The following is a 15993-nucleotide window of genomic DNA, read 5'->3' on the forward strand; positions in this document are numbered from 1 at the left end:
CAAACACACATACGCAGAATGAGCTAAATTATAGTAAAACAATACAACTCTTTGGCATAGAAAACAGGACAAGCCGCAAACGCACCGAGGTGGGAAGACTGGTTCTGCAGAGGTGGCTTTTGTACTCCTGTTTGTGTGTGTGAGATCGGCGGGTGCCAGCTTCGGCTTTTTATGTGTGCCTTGGTTTTCTCTCTTCAGACGAACACTTAATCAGACCAGAATCTAGCATCAGCTACATACCGAATGATTTGCAGATCATCACTGACGGGTGATCCAAAAATGATGGTACCATAAACGCCTCCGAGTGTAAGACAGCAAAAACAGAGAGGATCCAGACGGAAATTCTTCCTCCCCATGCTCTCTGGCCGGGATGCAACAGCACCACCCCCAGACGCGGTGGAGGAGACCCAAGGTCACTTCCGGGGAGGGGTAGTGCCGGAGACGTCTCAGTCTCATCATCTCATCGCCTTATCGCAGGCAGCAGGCCGGCGGCGCCAGGAAGGTGGAGTGGCCGCGACTGCATGGAATGCCTGGGCCCTCGGCCTTGAAGGCAGCTTCGTGGAGCCCCTCCCCCTCGTGTGGGCCTGGCAGTCACATTTTCACAGGCTTTAAAGAAGGGGCTGTGGTCTAGAAGGGCTCTCAGAGCTGGAGTGAGGGACCCCAATCGTCTCACTGTGGATTGGATGGGGCAAGCAGGACCCTGGCTGGCAGGTGGCCCTGCTGGGGGACCACATGGGACGCGTCAGCCTGCAGAAGACACCAGGGAGGCCCTGACAGCACAAGGCAAGGGTGACACCCCTTTCCGCCCTGGACTAAAGAGGCAGTGGTGTAAAATCACCCCTTTGGCCACGCAGGCTTATTTTTAGCTCCAGGGGATGAAGCAGGAGGGGAAGACAGGCCTAAGTGGGAGTGGCCTTCATCCTGAGTGTTGGAGCAATCAGGATGACTGGAAGTGACAAGATTAAATTCTCACAAAAGAAATTCAAGGGACTGGCACGTGGCTTAGAAGGCTAAGCCTCTGCCTACCTTGCTGGCATCCCATATGGGTGCCGATGCAAGTCCTGGCTGTTCCACTTCCCAATCCAGCTCTCTGCTGTGGTCTGGGAAAGCAGTGGAAGATGGCCCAAGTGCTTGGGTCCCTGCACCACGTGGGAGATCCAGAAGAAGCTCTTGGCTTCCTATTGGCCCAGGCACACCCCCACACACCCCACACACCCCACACACCCCAACCCCACCCTGTGTGGCCATTTGGGAGTGAACCAGCAGATGGAAGACCTTTCTCTCTGTCTCTTCCTTTCTCTGTCTGTAACTCTACCTCTCAAATAAATAAATAAAATCTTCTTTAAAAAAGGAAATTCAATAGGGATATAGAACATAAAAGACTCTTGAGCCTGTTACTCAGGAAATATGCCCTCACTGAATGCTTTGCATGTTTTTTTTTTTTTTAAATATTCATTTGCTGGTTCACTCCCCAAATGGCCGCAATGGCCAGAGCTCGTCTAAAGTCAGGAGCCAGGAGGTCTCCCACATGGGTGCAGGGCCCAAGCACTTTGGCCACCTTTTGCTGCTTTATCAGTTGCATTAGCCGGGAGCTGGATCAGAAGTAGAGCAGCCAGGGCTTGAAGCAGTGCCCATATGGGATGCCAGCATTGCAGGTGGTGGCTTAACCCATTGTGCCATAGCACTGGCCCCATGTTTTTCATAATTTTAAAATATTCAGTCGTGCTGCTGGCGTTGTGGTGCAGCAGGTTAAGCTACAGCCCGAGATGCTGGCATTCCATATAAAGGATGGTTTGAGTCCTGGCTGCTCTGCTTCCAATCCAGCTCCCTGCCAATGCAGCTGAGAAGGCAGTGGAAGGTGGCCCAAGGCTTGGGCCCCTGCCAGCCACTTGGGAGACCAGGAGACAATTCTAGGCTCTCGGTTCAGCCTGGCCCAGCCCTGGCTATTGTGGCCATTTGGGGAGTGAATCAGAGTATAGAAGCTCTCCTCCCCCTGCCACTCCCCGCCCTGACCCCTGCTGTCCCATAACTCTGTAAAACTTTTTATAAAAAGTGAAAACCCCAAATATTCAATCATGACTGTAGTTAGGACTTCTCCAGATTATTTCAGAGCAAAGCACAGCCTCCTCAGCCTAGGCATGAAGACAGCGGGGTGGAGGGCTGATGGCAGGAGGCTGGCCCAATTTTGAGGATCACCTTGGTCCCCTTGCTAGATGACCAGAGCCTGTTTTGTGTCGCTAAGAGCCACAGCGCATCTCTGGAGTCTGGCCCGCACCTGCTGAGCCTGTCACTGTGGTTCTGGGTGAGAGTGAGCCTCTGGAAGAAATGCGGAAGCTGCTCTTGGCGCTGTCTTGTCTGCACCCCAGCTGCACCCCAGCCAGTCAGCACCACTCAGCCTCCCCTTAGGGCCGCCCTCTTTCTCTGCTCCTGTGTTTCAACTAGGTGTTGTTCTCTGAAGCAAAATCCAACCACCATGCAACAAGGACCTGCAAGAATCAGAAGAGCACATGGGTCCCCATGTCGGAGCCTCCTTGCCCTCACTCCTCTGGTCTTCCCCAGGGCCTCCCACTGTCCCATCTGGCCTCCTTGGGAGCCACAGCTTGGAGGGGCAAGGGCCACTTAAAAGGCGCCGTGGCCCTGTGTTCTGTCCAGAAAGACATGCTATCTCCCTCTGCCAAGGCTGCAGAGGGTGTTGGAGTCTTTGGATTCCTACCTGCCCCTACAGCATCTCAGCCTGCAGAGGGGAACTCGAACCCAGAGCTTTGTCAAATGAGTGGCTGTTAGGCCAGGACTGCACCTGGGCACTGGCTGGGGGTTGGGACTACTGGCGCCAATCACTCTTGGCCACCCAGGATGCCAAGGTTAGTGGCTGCTTGTGTTGTCACTGCAGGGCCCCGGCGGTGAGGGGGTGGGGACCTCCACACTGCTTTGTTGGCCCTGCCACAGGGACCCCCTCCTTTCACCTCCATTCCCCACTTTAGGCAGAAACCTCTCCCTCCCTTTCTTCTTCTTGCCAAGGCCCTTTCTCAGGATCTTAGCATCTCACAAGATCACCTGCACCTTTGCTATACCTGTGGGCCATGTTCCACCTCTCAGAGGGGATAATCCCTCTGACATCAGAGAATTTCATCAAATCGCTCATCATCCCCTTCTCCCTCCCAGAGCCCCTGGCATGCTCAGATCACCATGGAGGACCCTGCTGCTGCCCAACGCACCGCACTGGGGGCTGGCCGTGTCCCCTTATCCCCTCAGCCACCTCTGCTGCTCCCATGTTCCAAGCAGACTTTGGAGCCTCTCCCACGCAGTGGCATTGACTTTGGCAGATTTCTTGGAGTCTAGCGATGTCCTAACCTGTTTGCTTTTCTGGAGCTGATGTTTGCAGGATTTTTTTTTTTTTTTTTTTTGGAACCAGAACAGAAATCATCCCATGTCTTTATGCAACTCCTCTGACATGCTCCAACAGATAAATAAAGCCTTCCGCCCCGCCATCGGCCCACCCTGCCCAGCACAGGGTTGGTTCTGAAGCCTCCAGCCACTTGCCCACCTGCCAGGGAGTCTCTGGGGGCAGCCATGAAGTCCCTCGTTCTACTCCTTTCCCTCGCTCAGCTCTGGAGCTGCCACTTGGTCACAGCTGTCCCACTGCTGGGTTACAGGGAACCAAACTGTGATGACCCAGAAGCAGAGCAGGTGGCCCTGCTGGCTGTGGACCACATCAACAATCACCTTCAGCAGGGGTACAAGCACATCCTGAACCGGATCGACAAGGTGAAGGTGTGGCCCCGGGTAAGTGGACCTGCTGTGCGTGTGCTGGAAGAACCTGGGCTTGGAGCTCAACCCAGTGCGCCCAAGGATCAGCACTGGTGAACCCAGAGGGGTAAACTCTCCTCACTTGCTGGGAGTGATGGAAGGGCCAGGTGGAGGGTGGGAGAGGGACCCTCTGTGTGGCAGTCATGGGCCTCAGGGAAGGTGCGGGGTGAGGAGTGGGGCCAGGTGCAGGAGATACAGCATTCTGCAGATTCCAAGTGGACCGTGTGCCTTGCTGGAAAAACCAGGGCTCAAGGGACCCGCTGAGTTAGAACTGCTAAGTTATAACTGCCCCAAATCACTGACCAGAAATTTTTTTGTTTTTGTCTTCCATTCCTCTCTGATGAAGACTGCGAGTGAATGAAATGAGCATTTGACAAGTGCCTCCTGTGTGCCAGGCCTTTTCACATAGCTCAGCTCACGCCCCCGCCCCCAAACTCTGGTGCAGGAGATACATTGTCCTTGTATTACATAAGTGGAAACCAAAGCTCCGATGCATTGAGCCATTCTTTGCCCAAGGCCCATGGTCATAGAATTAGTAAGCATCCAGCAGGGAATTCGATCCCAAACCTGTGTTCTTCCCTCTATACAAGCTGCCTCCGAGAGAGGGAGAGAGAGTCCCTCATCCCATACAGAAGCATTGGTGTGAAGAGAATTCACTTCCTCACACGCTGGACAAGAGATCCATGCAGCCTAAAGCTAGTGACAATACACACCAAGGTGGAACGAAGCCTGGGGGGCCAGTGGAGCGATCCGGAGAGGGAGGAAGAAGGCACCTGTTACTGCCTGTTTAGAAGTTAAATTTTATACCTGATTAAGGCAGAGTCTGTCAGTGTGCAGTTATTGCAATCATTCTTTGGGCATGAGCTGGTGGCAGGTGCTAGGGGAGCTGCTGGGTTGAACCATGTAAGATTGTCATTTTTTACATCAAAGCAGCCAGCCACTGGCACTTTCAGGGGTTCGAGCTGATGCAAAGATGTGAAGACACAGTTAGTGCCTGCAAGGGATCTGTAGACTAGGAAAAAGAACAAGGCACACGGCAGGGTGTCTCACCGAAGGCAGGTGTCTGAAGAATGGGTTGCCCTTGGTGGGTTTAAGAGTGCTGCAGCCAGGCCCCCAGTGTGAACAGTGGTTGAGAAGAAACACCCACCGGTTCTGGGGAAATTTACACACGAGGGAGGGAGAAGAGGGTGAGCCGGCACCGTGATTTTCACTAAAGGCATCCCTTGAGAAACCCCCATCCACTGCAGCTCAGAGTGTTTCCAGGAAGTGACTTTGGCATCAAAATTGAGAGCTTCCTGCAGAAGGGGCCAGTCTGACCCTCACCTTCAGGTGCCCGTGGGTCAGCACAGCCACCCAGGAGGCAAGCAGAGCTGGGCTGGCAGGGAAAAGGCAGACTTGTGCCCTCCAGATTTTCCAAGATTCGAAGAAAGGATAGGTGAACAGGCGAACTGGCAAGAACAACCCCAAGAAGCTACGTGAGTTTCTCCCTAAGTCCCCCACTGTTCCTGTGAGCATGGTTTTTCCTCAGTCTAGTGGTTGACTTGCGCTACCCCTCTTATCACCAGCAGGCGGCAGCAGAGAGCAGCATCTTTGCATGCAGCAAAGAGTCGCAAACCAAAACAAAAACCCCTTTCATGCAGGGAAACAGCCAAAGGAAGGATAGTAGAAGGAGGAATGAAGATAAAGGAAAGACAGGAAGGTATTGTGCTACACCACCTTACTTTGCAGCTTAACTAAGGGTAAAATTTTAAAGATGAAAAAAATCCGTGTTAACACTCATTTCTGTAGAGCAGCTCCATCAGCTTGTCCAAGCCTACTCTCCTTCCCAGCCAACAGAAGAAGATGAGAGAAACCCGAGCATTGCCCTGTGCACGGGCCGGGTCAAATTCAGACACAGCCACAGACTACAGCACGGATGACTTGCGCTTCACCTCTCTGAAACTGGGGAGGGTCCACGCCCACCCGGACTTCCCCTCCGACTGCAGAACAGGATCAGGGGCATGAGCTGCTCATCTCTTTGTTCTGTGTCTCCACAGCGACCCACCGGAGAGGTGTATGAGCTTGAAATAGACACGCTGGAGACCACCTGCCACGCACTGGACCCCACTCCCTTGGCAAACTGCAGCGTGAGGCAGGTGACACAGCATGTGAGTGTCCCTCTGCAGGTGCCACGCTTCCTCTGTGGGTCAGTGAAGACCTGGCCCATGTTTTTAAGCCGTTGTATTTTTTCTTTCACTATATTCAGTATTTTTAACTGACAATTTATTTTAATAATGTGCACATTTATTGGGCACAGAGTGAAAACATGATATGTGTATGCAGCATGGAATGCTGAAGTCCCAGTCATTAGCATTTCCCTCTGCTTAAGCATGGATAGTTTTTGAATTTCAAAATATGGAATTCCTGGAGCAGTCCTGCTTTATATATATACATATATATAAATATATGTATGAAGAGTATATGTTATATATAAATATATAATATATATCATATATATTTTATATCTATAAAGAGAGAGAGAAAACTATTTTATTTGAGTTACAGAGAAAAGTAGAGCCAGAGAGAGAGAGAGGTCTTCCATTCCACTGGTTCACTCCCCAAGTGACTGCAACAGCTAGAGCTGAGCTGATCCGAAGCTAGGAGCCAGGAGCTTCCTCTGGGTCTCCCACGCAGGTGCAGGGACCCAAGCACTTGGGCCATCTTCCACTGCTTTCCCAGGCCATAGCAGAGAGCTGGATCAGAAGTGGAGGAGCCAGATCTCTAACCAGGGCCTATATGGGATGCCAGCATGCAGGCAGCGGCTTTACCCGCTGTGCCACAGCGCGGACACTGGGACTGAGCTTTGCAACAGCCCAACATTCTTGCTGTAGAAGTCCCAGAAACCGGAGGGTGTCAGTGTCGGTGCTTTTGGGCCCGGCGGTGCCCGCCCAGTGAGCCTCCGCTGGGTTCTCACGGTGGGGTTCTCTCTCCAGGCTGTGGAAGGAGACTGCGACTTCCATGTGCTGAAGCAGGACGGCCAGTTCACCGTGTTGTCTGCGAAGTGTGACTCCACTCCAGGTAGAGTCGGTTTACCCTTCCGTTTCGAGAGCGTGGGGGAAGAACTATCTGGATAGTTTTCAACCTAAGTAGTCGTAGGCACTCGGTCAGTGAGTCAAAGAGAAGCCCCACGTCCTGGGTGCTGGGACTTGACACCTGTTTTGAAGGCGCTGCTCTCACTGGAGGTGAGAATTATTTCCTGGTGACAGCATGACCGCGCCACATGAAGGGTTAGGCGGATGCAGAGAAAATGCCAGAAGTCAACATGGCTAGGGTACACACCAGGGAGAGTCGGGTAGATTCCTGTTTCCGTCCGCAGACTCGGCTGAGGACGTACTCAAGCTGTGCCCAGACTGCCCCCTGCTGGCCCCGCTGAACGACACCAGAGTGGCTCAAGCCGCCGAAACCGCCCTGACAGCCTTCAACGAGAAGAACGACGGCGCCTATCTGCAGCTGGTGGAGATCGCCCGGGCTCAGCTTGTGGTAAAGACTGAGACGCTCTGGACAGCTTGGGCAGTTTGGTGACACTCGGGAAGAGCGTGTGGCAAAGCAGGGGTGGCAGCAGAACAGGGGTCGGGGAAACAACCGGAAGGCAAGAAGGGTCCTGTTGGAAAGGGGACAAAAAGAGTCCCTGGGTCCCCGGATGTCATTAGGATCCCCTAATTCTCTGCAGCCAGGAGTATCCCACTCCCCTGGCTCCTGCTAAAACCAGGGCTCCGTGTTCAGCAGGTGGAGATTCCCCCATTATCCAGTGGTGCTGCCTGCTGGTACACTGGTCTCCATGCATGTGTCACCCATCGCCGCTGAGCATCTGTGACAGCCTTGCAATTAGTACTTGCAAAGGCGTGAACCTACTGACCCTTCTAGACATGCAATGGCAGGGTCCCGAAATGCCTTTGGAATCACTGAGGGGGAAAAAGCTGTTTGTACTGCAGGTGCCTTGGGCACTTGAAAGCAACAGCATTCTAACTCTTCAGACGACTGGTGTTCGGGACACCAGCCATGGCATACTTGGACATATGTTAGTATAGGTGGCAGAAAATCCCCATTGCAGACTGCACCAAATAACCGAGTTTATTTTTGCGAGTGTCCACATACTGCAAATATTATAAGCAAGAAAAGCACAAGTGTTAGCGTGCGTCCTTTCGTCCGATGGTTCCGTGTGATCCTGCTCTATGAAATTAGGTGGGAGTGGTGTGAATTCACTTTCACACCCCAACAGGAGTAACCTCCACCTTGGATCTCCAAGTGCAGCCACAGGAGTGAAGGCCAGGGGCAGGCAAGGTTCTCATTCATGTCAGTCTAAGACTGACCTCCTGATTTCTGTTTCCTGTCTGAAAGCTCACCTGCACCCTACATGGTGGGCTGGAGCCCCAGCTCCTACCTCTGTAGGACTAGCTGCCGTTAGAACGCAATTCCCCGACAACCGCCCGTTGCCAGCCATTCAGAGGCACATGTCCTGGGCCACACAATGTGGTCTACGTGGATGGTGCTCCCAGAAGTTGTGTGAAGTCCGCCGTGGCCCCGGCTGCTTCCCTGCAGCCTCTCCCTCCCCACTGCTTTCATTCAAAGCCGCAATGCCTCACGGGCATTTTCATTGACTCTCATCAGCCTCTCCCAGCTTCCACCTATGTGGAGTTCACCGTGGCTGCCACTGACTGTGTTGCTAAAGAGGTCACCGATCCGGCCAAATGCAACCTGCTGGCGGACAAGGTGAGTGGCGGGGACCTGGGGCTGCCACCACGCAGGTGGAGCTGGCTGCAAGACACGGCAGCCTTTCGGAGGCTGCACCTTGGGGCTATGGTAAAAGAACAACAGTGTAAAATCCCCCTCCCTGGGGACCAGGTCATGCCAGGCCTTCCTCCGGATGTCACCCCCCCTTTAGAGCTGTCACCACTTGAACTTGTACACTGGAGGCACATGGATTCAGGCCAGAGACAGGCAGCTTCTTAATGAAGCCAAGTTGTGCCCAGCTACTGGGAGTGCGAAATGTAGATTTCCTAGACAAATTTGTACCTCGGATACAAAAGCTTTCAAGTCTGTAGGCCAATACTGTCCACTTCTAGTCTGAAAAATCATCAGAGATGTTTGACAGAAATATATTTATAAAAATGATTTATCACAGATACAAATGACTAAAAAAATCAAGTATCTAACAAGAGAGCATCACAGAAAAATATATATAGCATGTCAGTAAATAGGAAAGGATGCAGGCACTAAAAATTATGTTTTCAAAGAATGATGAATGATGTGAGAAGATGCTGTAAGACACAAAATGGTTTGTTTACTCAATCTCAATTTTTAAATTATACAAGGATACTGAAAAACATTCATGAGAAATGGAGTTAAAAGATGAGCTTATTTTGGTGCACAAAAGGTTGAAATTCATGAGTAGTTCTTTTATACTCTGCATTTTCCACAAAGTTTTTAATGAAAAAAATCTGCATAAATTTAAAAACATAAGGTTGCACCAAAACGAACTTTTTAGTTTCATTTCCTGGGGAATTATGGGTGACCTCTGTCACTCTCCAAGTATTTCTGCATTTTCTTTGTATGTATGGTGACAAGTTGTAGACTGTCTGGAAGCAAAAATCATAAACTTTAAGAGCAAGTTACATTTGGATTTAAGTGAGCCGGGGGAGGGGAATCTGTTTGGAAGCCCATTGAAAGCGCTGCTGTTTTTCTGTGGACAGCAATATGGCTTCTGTAAGGCAACGGTCGCTGAGAAGATTGCTGGAGAAAAGGTGGAGGTGACCTGTACCGTATTCCCAGCCCAGGTAACAGCTACATGGATATTCTTGCCTGCACCTTCCTGAGTGCAATGACCCCTCACATTTATGCAATGCATCGTATTTATGGTACTTTGCTGTCCCGTTCTGAACCTCACCATGTCATCATTGGCATCATCTCCAAACGCAAGGCTGTTTGAGCCTCCCCCTCCCCCATGAAGATGTCACTGCGGGACAGACCCCTTCTCCTGTGGAGCTGACAAGGCTACCTTTTCATGTGTGGGAGGTGGGAGTGGTTTTCCAAGGGGTGGGAAGTACAGATGGCTGCAGGTACAGATGACCAAGGCTGACGTTTGGACATAGGTGGGGTGCTTTTACTCATGGGACATGGGTATGTAAACCCACTGTCACCAAGATAATCCTGGGGAGACTGGGACAAAAAAGAATTACTCAGGCACAAAGGATTCTTGTCAGTTTATAGGTGGTTCCTTTATTGCCCGATGCCTTGCAAATAAAAACCATTGCTATGAGGAAGTTGGGCATGGGGGTGCCCAGACCCATAAGTAGATTGTCTGGGAGGAGCCAGTGAGCTAACCTATGGAAATGGTCCTCTCTCCAGCCTGTGGTCCCACAGCCCCAACCAGACGTCGCTGGTGCAGCAGCAGTGGAACCAGCCCCAGCAGTGGACCCAGCTTCACCTGTGTCCCCTCCAGATGGCCAGTCCCCATCTTCCCTAGTGGTGGGGCCTGTGTTGGTGGCACAAGCCCCGGCCCCACCCCGGGCGCACTACGACCTGCGCCAAACCTTCGCGGGGGTGCCCTCGATGGAGTCAGGCTCGGGAGAAGCCTTCCACCCTGGGAAAGTGCCCGTGGTGGTGCAGCCTAGCGTTGGCGCTGCCCCTGGCCCCGTGATCACCCCGTGCCCAGGGAAGGTCAGATACTTCAAGATCTAAGCTAGACACAGCAGAGATGAGAAAGTTTGGCACAAAGAACGTGCGCACTGTTGTGTCCAAGCCTGCACGTGGGTGGCCGCCTTGTCTGCTGTCAAAATTGGTGCTGCATGAGGTCTAGATTAGTATCACGTCTCGAATCCCACCTTCAGAGGGGGAAGTAGAGGAGGCGGGGCGAGGTCCAGCGGCAAGAATAAGGCTGAACAGTTGATTGCCATCTCTGCCTTCCAATCAACCTCACATAAGCAACTGAGCTGTGACTTTGAAAGGTGCTCTTGCCAGTCTTGTATCTGCCTGTTAACAAAAGTGCCTGTTGGACTTTCCTTAATAAAGAAGATTCTAAGCTGAAATGTGATCTGATTATTGACCACTTCAGCCAGGTTTTGTTCCTGTGTGTGGTCTGTCATCCTGACAACCACACCGTGTCTCTGATTAAAATTCACCTGAAAATAGAACCGAAAGAGAACAAAAGCCTACTGGGGTGCTGTATACAGGAAAAAGCGAGGCTAGAGTCTGCTCCCAGCCCGCAGAAAATGACCTTTCCCTGTGAGAAAATAAGGGACAGAAAATATTGCTGAAATAGAATCAGGTACCTGAACTTGGAATATGAAAGCCACCAGTTTTCCCCAATACCCACACAAGAAGGGACTGGTAGTTAACACAGCAGCCTCAGGCTGGCACTGTGGCACAGTGGGTAAAGCCACCCGCTGTGATACTGGCAGGGCGCTGGTTCTTGTCCCAGCTGTTCCACTTCCAATCCAGCTCCCTGATAATGGTCTGGGTGTGCTGGGCCCCATGTGGGAGACCCAGATGAGATCTCTCTCTCTCTCTCTCTCTCCTCCCTCTTCTGTAACTCTGGCTTTTGAGTAAATAAATAGATCTTTAAAACACACACACACACACAGACCTCATTTTATGTCTGTTCATTGATCATGTTTAAAATTCCTAGAGTTCTCTGTATACAATTCACTTTATACTTTGTGAGGCGGATCTTTCTAGAAGATCTATTTCAAGGACCCCAATGCAAGCTTTGGTTTCTAATACAATCAGAGAAGGTTTACTCGGACAGATAAATTGATAGACACCCTCCAAGTTCCCAGATAGTCTGTAGGAATAAGCAGTCCCCAGTATAAAATGGTGCCCAGGTAATTTCAATTTTTGCCTGTCAGAGTTAGGTTTTCCTGATCAACCTCGGTGACGAGTCGTTCCAGGTGGAATTTTAAAGAGGTGGGTCTCCAGAGGAGACTCCTGGCTCCTGGCTTCGGATCAGCGTAACTCCGGCCGTTGCGGATCTGGGGAGTGAACCAGCAGACAGAAAACCACTCTCTATGTCTCAACCTCTAACTCTGTCTTTCAAACAAATAAAATAAATCTTAAAAAAAAAAAAAAAAAAAACACAAAGAGGTGGGTCTCACAGCCAGCTGAGTGGCTTCACCTGACTAGGGACACTAAGCAGGGACTCTCACCTTATCACTCTATTTTGGAGGTTTTATCAACATCCCAGTGACCAACGAGCAGGAATGGCCAGGAAGTTGGGAAAACTCCTGGGCATCACAGGAGCTGAGAAGGGCAGGAAGGCAGGGGCAGGGCTAAGGGCGCTGGAAGAGAACGAGGATGAGGTTTGGGACAAGGCCACGGAGGCCGGCAGCCGGCACAGAGGTGCTGGAGGACACCCAGGGCTGGCTGGGGGTAAGGATGGGGCGGAGGGCACGCGGACGCTCCTCTCCCCAGCAGTTTGACGGTGAAGGGTAGAACAGATAGGACATAATCTATATAGGATAATGAGGTGGAGAAAATGTTTCATTTTTTAGGGGAGGGTTTTGAGTGTATTTAGGGCAAAAGATAGGAAGAAGAGCGAGAGAAAAGAGATGACAGAAAGCTGGAGTGTTGAGCTGGAAAGGGGGTACCTGTCCTTCCTTGAGGGGCCTTTTTTTTTTTTTAAAAAAAAGATTTATTTATTTATTTGAAAGCCAGAGTTACACAGAGAGAAAAGGAGAGACTGAGAGAGGAAGGGAGGGAGAGGCAGACAGAGGGAGAGAGAGAGAGAAAGAGAGAGAGAGAGATCTTCCATCCACTGGTTCACTCCCCAAATGGCCTGAATGGCCAGAGCTGGGCTGATCTGAAGCCAGGAGCCAGAAGCTTCTTCTGGGTCTCCAATGAAAGTGCAGGGGCCCCGGGACCTGGGCCATCCTCCACTGCCTTCCCAGGCCATAGCTGGAATTGAGAGCAGAGCCAGGACTCAAACCAGGCATTCCAGTTTGGGATATGGTACCTCAAACAGTGTGTTACTGCTATGCCAAATGCTTACTCCTAATCTTGCCTTCATATTTGCTTTCTGTTGTTCTTATTTTTCTGTAGTGCATGAAAACCTCTTTAATAATATTCTTTTTTTTTTTTTTTTTTTTTTTGAGAGGCAGAGTGGACAGTGAGAGAGAGAGACAGAGAAAGGTCTTCCTTTGTCGTTGGTTCACCCTCCAATGGCCGCCGCAGCCGGCGCGCTGTGGCTGGCGCACCGTGCTGATCCGATGGCAGGAGCCAGGAGCCAGGTACTTATCCTGGTCTCCCATGGGGTGCAGGGCCCAAGCACCTGGGCCATCCTCCACTGCACTCCCGGGCCACAGCAGAGAGCTGGCCTGGAAGAGGGGCAAGCGGGACAGAATCTGGCGCCCCGACCGGGACTAGAACCAGGAGGATTAGCCTAGTGAGCCGCGGCGCCGGCCAATAATATTCTTTTAATGAGAAAAAAGCTTCAATAATTTGTAATGAGTTCTTAAAGCCCTCCACCCAGTTCCATTCATAGCTACAAATATTTTAGGACCAAAAGAAAAGAGGAAGAAAATTATTTAGACTCACTACTGATGGAGATTGCATCACATGCATGACCCCCTCTAGTCCTGTGACCCTGCATATATGTCCATTTTTACTGATGAGAAAACTGAATCCCAAGAAAACATTATATTAGCTGAAGTTACACAGCTAGTGACAGATTCCATCCAACTGGTCAACCCAACCAGAAACGCTATCCCTTTCCATCACAGCACCCAGAAGAGCTGCACTGGAGAGTGCCCACCTCTGAGGCCAGAGCCTGCAGTGAGAAGGCAGAAGGTCACTGTCCTCTCCTACAATGCACTCCAGAGGCCGGGACCCTTGCCCTTACAGAGGCCAGATCAATGCTGCGGGGGTATATACGTGGGTTCTCCCCTGCTGTTAATGGATAATGGTATATTTGAGTATTGATCCAACCCGATCCATGATGAACAAGAACAATAAACATCACACACTCACTGAGAAGAGCAGCAGCCGGGCGGGGGGGGGGGGGGGGGGGGGCTCGGGGTCAGTCCTTGGGTGGATGTGTGGTTGGGAGCAGGTCATCCCGTTTCTCATGACGTCACTCACGTCGTCTCAAGTGGGCGGGGCGGGGCCGCCTGGCTCGCCAAGGACCCCTCTGCCTCTCCCCACTTAAGGACTCTGTGGTAAATACGTGAGCATCACACCACGTGTCGGAAGGGCACTGTCTCCCAGAAGGAGCGTTCCCAGTGTCTCGAAGGCCCCGTTGGCAGCCGCTCTCAGTGCACGCAAGACAATGCGAGGTTTCCTCATTCTCAAGATGACAGTGGCTCTCAGAAAAGGTTCAGGGACAGCTTCCCAACCTTCGGGGCAGCCTCGTGTGTGGAGTCTCCCGATCTCCACCCAGCACCCTTATTCTTTTGACCCAGGTGAATTTAACCTCCGGGTTTTCGAGAGAATCCGTGAATCCCATGGAGTGGCAGAGGACCGGCAGGACTGTGGCTGCTCAGCCCGGCCGCAGGCCCTTGCTCCTGGCTCCCGGGAGGCAAGACGAATCTTTCACTCCATAATTTTAATAGACAATGATAATTCCTGCTTAGATTAGTTTTTACAGTGGTGGTTGCAAAACGGTGATTTTTATAATTCCAGTCTTTCTTCTAGATTTAGTAACTGGCATTTGATTGTAAATTTGTTCAGTCAGTGTCAGTGCAAATCTATGGGTTGCTGCTTTGTTGAGTGAATGGTAATTTCACCCCTGTCAGTATTTTGGTGGTCAGCTTGTCCCAGACTTGGCAACAGATTCCCTTCAAGTAATTTCTTTTCTTAAAAAAAGATTTTATTTATTTATTTGAGAGGTAGAGTTACAGTGAGAGGGAGAGACAGAAAGGTCTTCCTTCGGTTGGTTCACTCCCCAGTGGCCGCAATGGCTGGAGGTGTGCCAATCCAAAGCCAGGAACCAAGTGCTTCTTCCTGGTCTCCCATGTGGGCGTAGGGGCCCAAGGACTTGGACCATCTTCTACTGCTTTCCCAGGCCACAGCAGAGAGCTGGACTGGAAGAGGAGCAGCCAGGACTGGAACCAGTGCCCATATGGGATGCTGGCACCACAGGCGGTGTATTAACCCACTGCATCATGGCGCTGGCCCCATCAAGTGATTTGTTAACACAACTTATTCTGTGAGTGGTTCCTCACTTTCTGCCCAAGTTTGCTCATTTCCTTTCCCTGGAATCGGTCACTTCCTCAAGGGGCCTTGGTTGTTTGGATTGGAGAATGAGATTTGGAAAGCTGGGCGCATTGGTATTGGAGGGTCCTTGCTGCTAGGCTTCCTCAATGGGTATGGTTGGAAGGAATAGCAATTTCACATGGTCCCATGAAAAATTATGAACGCATTCTGCTACCTCGAGCAGTCCAAGGCCCCAGGGTTTCCTGGCCTTCCCTCCTTCTCACTCTCTCCCGCAGTGAGAATCCTGCTTCCTAACAACAACACAGTTTGGCCAATATTGCAACATACACAGACTAGTTCTAGAAATGACTATACCCATTTCACTACAGAAAGCAAGCCTGCTAAGCAGATTCTAAGATTCGTTTGCCTTTCTTACCCACCCCCTTTATTAGATTAATGATATGTAATCAAAGAACTGTGTTCACAAGTTCCTTGGATTAGTTCTCTTCTCCTCCTTTCACTGTGTCCAGAATTAATTTGAAACTCAGTTAATCTCATTTGTTTGTTTCTGTCTAGTTTTAGTTCCTTCCTCTCCATTTGGCTGAATAAATTATTGCTCTGAACAACGCATGGTCGTGATTTCAAAAGTCAAAGCTATAAGGAATAAAAATATCACCGGCACTTTTGAGTAACGTTGTTGTCTTTTTTTTTTTTTTTTTTTTTTTTTTTTTTTTTTTTTTTGACAGGCAGAGTGGACAGTGAGAGAGAGAGACAGAGAGAAAGGTCTTCCTTTGCCGTTGGTTCACCCTCCAATGGCCGCTGCGGCTGGCGTGCTGCGGCCGGCGCACAGTGCTGATCCGATGGCAGGAGCCAGGAGCCAGGTGCTTTTCCTGGTCTCCCATGGGGTGCAGGGCCCAAGCACCTGGGCCATCCTCCACTGCACTCCCTGGCCACAGCAGAGAGCTGGCCTGGAAGAGGGGCAAGCGGGACAGAATCCGGCGCCCCAACCGGGACTAGAACCCG

At 51.0% G+C, this 15993-nt stretch overlaps 1 protein-coding gene across 1 annotated transcript; it reads left to right on the plus strand.

Annotated features, from left to right (window-relative positions):
* The first annotated feature begins 3495 nt into the window (after positions 1-3495).
* AHSG (alpha 2-HS glycoprotein) lies at positions 3496-10871 on the plus strand. The gene is made up of 7 exons (XM_002716457.6): positions 3496-3783; positions 5844-5954; positions 6780-6864; positions 7163-7326; positions 8455-8556; positions 9537-9620; positions 10192-10871. Exons 1-7 carry the CDS (start codon positions 3571-3573, stop codon positions 10522-10524), a joined length of 1092 nt encoding a protein of 363 aa, XP_002716503.5. The 5' UTR covers positions 3496-3570; the 3' UTR covers positions 10525-10871.
* Positions 10872-15993: the final 5122 nt, after the last annotated feature.

This window comes from Oryctolagus cuniculus, chromosome 4, assembly GCF_051225735.1.
Source record: "Oryctolagus cuniculus isolate XC-2025 breed Fujian yellow rabbit chromosome 4, ASM5122573v1, whole genome shotgun sequence".
Classification (NCBI taxonomy): Eukaryota; Metazoa; Chordata; class Mammalia; order Lagomorpha; family Leporidae; genus Oryctolagus; species Oryctolagus cuniculus.

Coding starts and splice junctions, on each gene's coding strand:
- AHSG (XM_002716457.6), top strand. CDS start 3,571: ATGAAGTCCCTCGTTCTACTCCTTTCCCTCGCTCAGCTCTGGAGCTGC. Junction 3,784..5,843: donor AGGTGAAGGTGTGGCCCCGG/GTAAGTGGACCT, acceptor GTGTCTCCACAG/CGACCCACCGGAGAGGTGTA. Junction 6,865..7,162: donor GAAGTGTGACTCCACTCCAG/GTAGAGTCGGTT, acceptor TTCCGTCCGCAG/ACTCGGCTGAGGACGTACTC.